At 45.7% G+C, this 7,226-nt stretch overlaps 1 protein-coding gene across 1 annotated transcript; it reads right to left on the bottom strand.

Annotated features, from left to right (window-relative positions):
• Positions 1 to 874: 874 nt before the first annotated feature.
• Positions 875 to 4,500, bottom strand: LOC124654503 (GTPase LSG1-1-like). Its single transcript, XM_047193506.1, has 7 exons — positions 4,131 to 4,500; positions 3,943 to 4,032; positions 3,767 to 3,853; positions 3,131 to 3,224; positions 2,765 to 2,821; positions 2,133 to 2,212; positions 875 to 2,054 (listed from the first exon to the last, which is right to left on the bottom strand). Exons 1-7 carry the CDS (start codon positions 4,376 to 4,378, stop codon positions 959 to 961), a joined length of 1,752 nt encoding a protein of 583 aa, XP_047049462.1. The 5' UTR covers positions 4,379 to 4,500; the 3' UTR covers positions 875 to 958.
• Positions 4,501 to 7,226: the final 2,726 nt, after the last annotated feature.

Genomic DNA, 7,226 nt, shown 5'->3' with positions numbered 1-7,226 from the left:
AAGAACCCCTTCCACCGATCAGGTCAGGTCCAGAAAATCTGGAAACCGGTCTGGTCATGTATTTTTGAGATCTGTTTTCAGTTTTCTATTTTGTCTGTGATATCGTTATGAGGTTTTGTGTGAAAAAATGGCTCGCACTAATTTCAGTGCTAAAAAACAATAGACACTATAGAAAGGAACGGAGGGAGTAGTAACATTATACTACTATCAAGCAACTACAGGCCGAGACTCGCGTGACAAAAGGTGCCACCGATACGCCAAGAGGGAACCGTTAGTTGAGTTCGCGTTTCCCGAAGAGTGCAGGCACGTCAGTCGCGCCGTCTGTTGGATCCACATGCATCGCACGGACGGTCCAGATGCCACAGCCTCCCGACAGGAGACAGCCAGACGGGCCGGTTGAACTTTCCAGCCCAAGTGTCCCAGGCTGCCTATATGGGACAGCATCAACACTAAAAATCAGAACACTATGAACACCACTCCCTCCATGCCATCGAACTTGTCATAACTTCGTCTAAATTTGACACTACACCAATATTTAGACAAAGTTAAGACAAATTTCATGGAACGGAGGGAGTACATCAAAATGATCTTTCCATATGTGTAGTTATGTCGACTGTCAAAATATTACAGGAGACCACGCCTATCAGAAGTCACAGCCCAGATTATATGCAAGGGCAATAAGAATTGAAATGACAAAGCATGACTTATCTCTCCAAATTTTTACACATAATCATCCAAAACTCAGGTCCTCTGTCTCATCTACCAGAGCAGATCCAGCAATCGGCACACAGCCAGAGCAATCAGCTATATTATGTAACACAGCATGTGTAACTCTTTCTTGATTTTGCATTACTAGGCTGTTTCCAGGGTAGCAAAGAGGGCTCCACGCCCAAGCATGTGTAACTCAATTTCCTGATTTTGCATTTGTCTAGACAGTAATGATGGTGGGGGTGTCATGCTAAACATCTCCGCTCACGCCAACAGCAGGAGTATTGACCGTGGGTTTCTGGAACGCTCTCACTACCGCCGTTCCATCACCTCCATCGTCTCCGACCCTCCAGGATCGGTCCTTCTTCCGCTGGGGTTTCCTGTGCTGCTTGTGGGACGCCTCTTGCTGCTGCTTCTTCTCAGCAGCTTTAGACCCCACGGTGGCCAAGTCGAAAGACTCTAGGTCACTCAAGACATGCCTCATGTCCGGACCTGCTGCGTCATCCTGCTCACCGGAGTCGTAATTGGCTGATTCATCAGCTGCTGAAGTAGTCTCTCTCTGCTCCATTTCATCACCAGGAGGTAGTTCATAGTGCGGGATTTTGCCGTCGATGTAATCTTTCAGTATCTGTCTAGCGGCCCTGGTCTCGTTAGGTAGCCCACCATGGCCAACATGGCCCCGAGACATGCAGTATGCACGCAGCAGCTCAGCTGCAGTTGGTGGCCGAGATTGTGACTCGTATGCTTTCGGCTTGGGCAAGGTGATCTTGTATGTCTGCTCCAGGACATCTCTTGGGACACGATCTGCAACTACTTGGATAGCGTCCCGGTGCTTTGTCATCCTGTCGATCGGCAGGACACCGCATGACACCATCTCGTGCCTTGAGCTTGAGAATGAAGGGAAGACCAGACCAGGGCAATCACATAGCATGAGCTCTTCTGAGATGATCAGTGTCTGGAAATGTTTCGTCTTACCAGGTGTGTGAGTGACACCGGTCTTCTTCTGGCCAACCAAAGCATTTATTGTGGAACTCTTTCCAACATTTGGATAACCAACAAATCCAACAACCACATGCTTAGCCGTTGATGAAACAGAATCAGAACTGGCTTCATGACCCTGTTTAACTGTTGAGGTCTTCCTTTGTGCTACAATAGATTTTGCTTCAGTTTGCAACCTCATCAAGAGCTCATCCCTGCCATAGACCTTGGTATCCATATCAAGCGAAACAGGATCTTCTCCAGAGTGTCCACCAGACATTTTTCCTTCTAATTTGGCAGTAGCAGCTTTAGCAGACCAGAAAACATGGAGAATGTCGTGCTCCTTGAAATAGTCCGCCCATCTCTTTCTGCAGTTAGGTAAAATTTGTAAGGACATCATTTCAGACTATATACAATAAATAGACCACAATGGGCAAGGTGCAGACCTGATATTTAAAGGTAGCAAATCAGCCTTGTTGACAAGGAGCATAGTTCTCTTGTGTTCATCAATTTCCTTTGCATATACCTAGTATAGATAATGTCATGTCATTAGATCACTAAAAGGCTCATGAATCCAAAATAAAACACATTAGGTGTAACAACTGATTTTGGTGTTAGCACATAGACCAAACATGAGAGCACAGCAATAGATTCAGATTAACATAATTTATCATTTGTAGCACATAAGGAACATAGCAAGTTATCCTAATGCGAGCTTGTGGAGAAAAGAAAAACAAGACCGATATCATGCTAGCAAACTAATGTTAAAAGAGAAGATTTATGGGAAGGTTGAATTCTGCATGATAGACAGAAAACCTAGATTTGCTTCTGTCATAAATACAGCAATCAAGAACGTTCTCGCAATTTAGTTTCGATAAGAAAATCACAGAACATACAGCCTCCTAATAAGAATTCATGAACAGCTCTGCTGGTGCAATTTTACTACTAATGCTTCTGTGCACAAAGTTGGTCACCGAATAAACTTGAAACAGGTACAAACTGCAACCCCTCTTGCTATGTGTGTAGATATTCCTTAAGTTCATATATATTGTTTGTACAACAAGAACATGGTACGTACCTCAAGATCAGGGCATCGGTAGAACAATGGGTCTCGAGCATCAACTACCATGACCAGCTTCATTAAAGAAAAGAAAACAATAGTCAGTACTTTTGCATGCTCTGAGTTGCTTATCTTTAAGCAAACGGTAATGCAGTACAATTGAGCACAATAGAGTAGCATATCCAATAGAGAGGATAAGCAGTAAGAGTACAGAATATAAAATCCAGCATCTGCTACAATTTTAGAGAGTAGGGCAATGGTTGGCCCAGCACCAAAGCACTGTACCAAAAGGTGATATTTGCACAAGACTAGTGAACAAGCAGTCAGTACCAAGATCTGTGGGTGACAAAGGCAGTGAAGATGGAGTATTAGTGTATTACTCACCAAATCACTGCGTTCAACTACTCTCCAGAGCTGTCTCCAGATGTCAATGTTCTTCTCAAAGGGTGTAAGGACAATCTTGTCATTCTCTTCCAATCTGCATAGATGAATTTCTCCAAGCATTCAATATCTCAAAAGCAGCAAGACACATTACATTCAAAACAGCCTACGCAGTGTAAGATAACAGGTTTTAATGCCTAATTGCATATACATGTAAGAGAGCAATTAATCAATTAATAAGACAGATCCATAACAGAATGCTCAAAGCCACATGGTAAGTGGTAAGCACCAAAACAATTAGTACCAATTTCATACAAGAACCACTGGTTATAGCTGGTAAGCTTAGCTGCGACACGAGTCCTTGAACATGTAAGAGAGCAGGTTATAATGCCTAATTTCCTATACATGTAAGAGAGCAATTAATTAATAAATAAGACAGATCCATAACAGAATGCTCAAAGGCACATGGTAAGTGGTAACCAGCAAAACAATTACTACCAATTTCATACCAGAACCGCTGGTTATAGCTGATAAACTTAGCTGAGACACGAGTCCTTGAACATGTAATTTGCAATTAAAATGCCATCAAACGAAACAGTTCCTACTCATAAGCAGAGCAGAGTGCAAGTTGGCACTAACCTTGCGAGATTCCTCCGCCACACAAGGAACGCCTGTCCCTCGCTTGCATCGAGCTCCTCCAAGGTCATCTGGTTATGCCACGGTGGACTGCAAATCACACACCGCACAGTCACTGAGTCACCTAACAAGACAACCCCTAAACTCAAAGCAACACAGCAACAGTCAGAAGCACTCACCGCCTGGGGACCCCGAGGCTGCTGGCGTGCATCTTCTCGTGCTCCTTCCGCAGCCGGCGCCTCTGCTCGTCCGTCTCCCCGGTCGCGTCCCTGCGCCGCACCAACGACCATTTCAGACCGAAGCCCATCCGAACCAACACAAGACAGAAACCAGAACGGAACGAAGGCTGAAGGGGAGGGAGGCTCACAGGTCGATGACGACGTCGGAGGGCGCGGATGCGGCGAGGGCGGAGTGGAGGCGGTCGTCCTCGGCGGCGCGCTGGAGGACGGCGTCGATCTCGCTGACGTCGATGACGGACTCGAGCGGCGGCGCGCGGCGGCGGGAGGAGGAGGCGGCGAGCGCCTCCCCGCGCTCCTTGGCCTCCAGCGCCGCCCTGTTCTGCTGCCGGATCAGCGCGCGGCCCAGGTTCTCCCCCTTCTTCCCGCGGCCCGCCATCGCAGCGAGGTTCGAAGCCGCCGACCCGGAAATTCGGAAGCCGGTTAGCCCTGGACCGGAAGCCCTCGGGGAGATCGCCGGCGGGGAAAGCTCGGAGGCGGAGCGCTGGCTACGGCTAGGGTTTTAGCGACGCGGAGGAGGAGATGGTGGAGGAAGGAAGAAGAAGACGCGACGCGTTGGAGATATTTGAGTTGGTTTCCTCCTGCGCGTGAGTCTCTGGGAATTGGGGCCCGCATGGCAGAGGGCGTATGCGCTGACGCGACCCACCGGCCAGTTCCTCAATTCCGGGTAACTTCAAGACTTTTTGAAAAGTATATATACTTCAAATTCTTCTGAGTCTCTACGAATTCCCGCTTAAGATAGTAGAAAAGAAAACGCTGTTTAGGATGGAATGTAACCCAAAAAAGAGAAGGTTGTAAAACAACGGAAGAACAAGAAAAAAATTGTTCCATACAAGTTTCAACTTTGTTAAAATATACTACCTCTGGTCACTAAAAATTGACGCGCCTGCTCAAGTAACGATGCACATGCCCAGGCCTCCCTCCGCGTCGATTAAATCCGACCGGAGGGAGTACATGTAGCTAGACATATTTTGGTGTGTACAATGTAAATTTAGATAAAATTAAGACATCCTCCTATGGGCGGTAATGTGTAGTAAACATATGAATAAGTAAGCAAAAAGATATTTTTACAAATTAGAGGATAACCCCGACACAAGATGCCAGACCAAGCAGGGGCGAGCTGGGGCTTTTTTTTTTTTGAAACCCATATATTAAGGTCAGCAAGCCGCATCATTAAAAACCTTCCAGCCCCCTTCGGTACCATGGAAGGAAAAGAATGTGTTGGAACTTGCTGCCTGAGAAACAAAGTATTGTTACATCGTTGTGAACAACGTCACGTCATTCATTACAAAAGGCAAAATAAAACTAGGGGGATCGCAGTCCCAAAAAGTAAAAATCTTTGTATCAAAGCAAACTCTAGCTAACTCATGAGCGACACTATTTGCCTCACGAAAACAATGCTTCATAGTAATCTGGCCAATTCTACTAGCAATGATGAAGCAGTCCGCTAAAGTAGCAGTGTAGGGACTCCAGATTTGCACTTCTCCACTAAAAGCTTGAACAAGTTCCATGGAGTCTGATTCTATAGTCAGAGGAGAGCAACCAATCCTCTCAACTAGCTGGAGGCCATGTAGCAGTGCAGCAGCTTCAGCCGATGTTGCATCACCAAGATTTTGCATCAAAGAACTTGACCCCGCAATGGCTTCACCCTTATAATTGCGGATAATCACACCTGCTGCACCAGACCCATTCGGAAAATAGCATGCATCAATATTCGTTTGTAGACATTTGGTTGTGGCTTGTTCCAAATCACTTTCTTTGGTTCAGCATTATCATAAGCACCACAATAATTTAATTTAAGAGCTTGAATAGAGAAAGCAGTTTGGGTCGGATAAGCAATCTTTTCTCCCTTCACAAACTCCCTTCTTTGCCACCATATGTACCATGCTCCAACACAAATTAACTCTTTCAGATCCGTTATATAATTACCGCCTTGCATAAGGTTTTGGTTTCTCAAAATTCCTTCGAGAACAACTAAGCCCGAGCGGTCCAATAAAGCTGAGTTAATAACATCAGTTAGCCCCAGGGAATGCCAGATTTCCTTTGCTCTTCTGCATGAAAAAAATTAAATGTAGAATGTCCTTAGGGCCTTGAGAGCAAACCGGACACTGTGGTGACACAGGAATATGTCTGTCTGCTAGGATTGCCATTCCAGGAATTGTACCATGAAGGGCCTTCCATACAATTTTGATTTTGCTTGGTATTTTCAGTTTCCATAGAATGTCCCCAACTGGATTCAGAGATGCTGATCCTTGTTCACCTGCTCTAGTTAGCCTTCTCCCATTATAGTGATTCCATTCTGAATAATAAGCAGACTTTACCAAAAAAGAAAAGGACTTTGTTAGGTGCCAGGCAACGAAGTCCTCATCCACATTCTCGCTAGGGGGATCCGATGTATTCTGGAAACATCAATTGAATTAAAATTATCAGTAAGCATTTGCTCATCCCATTGCATTGTATCCAGGTTAATTAATTCATCAACAGTTCTTAGCAGAATCTGACCCCTTGGTGTTTGAACCATCCGGTCATGACTTAGAGGTACCCAGGGTTCTAACCATATGTTTATTTTTTCCCCAGTTCCAACTCTCCAAATACACCCCGTCTTGAATGTTCTCATACCCGCCATGATGCTTTGCCAAGTAAAAGAGGCGCCCTTCTTCGGTCCAGCTTTAAGAATATCACAGTTTGGGTAATACTTGGCTTTCAGGACTTGAGCACAAAGTGAATCAGGTTTTGTAGGCGCCAGCTCTGCTTTGCTAACATGGCAAGATTAAAAGCATGTAACTCTCTGAAGCCCATACCTCCCATTTTCTTTGGCACACACAATTTTCACCATGCCATTGATACGTCTCCGACGTATCGATAATTTCTTATGTTCCATGCCACATTATTGATGTTATCTACATGTTTTATGCACACTTTATGTCATATTCGTGCATTTTCTGGAACTAACCTATTAACAAGATGCCGAAGTGCCGATTCTGTTGTTCTGCTGTTTTTGGTTTCGAAATCCTAGTAAAGAAATATTCTCGGAATCGGACGAAATCAACGCCCAAGTTCCTATTTTCACCGGAAGCATCCAGAACACACGAGAACCGCCAGAGAAGGGGGACAGGGCCACCGGACCACACCCCGGCGCGGCCAGGGGGGGGCGCCCCCCTATAGTGTGGGCCCCCCAGAAGCCCTCCTGCGCCGCCTCTTCGCCTATATAAAGCCTCCGTCGCGAA

The sequence above is a fragment of the Lolium rigidum genome, chromosome 5, assembly GCF_022539505.1.
Source record: "Lolium rigidum isolate FL_2022 chromosome 5, APGP_CSIRO_Lrig_0.1, whole genome shotgun sequence".
Classification (NCBI taxonomy): Eukaryota; Viridiplantae; Streptophyta; class Magnoliopsida; order Poales; family Poaceae; genus Lolium; species Lolium rigidum.
The sequence above is the reverse complement of the archived record's forward strand: the minus strand, read 5'-3'. Positions and strand labels throughout refer to the sequence as shown.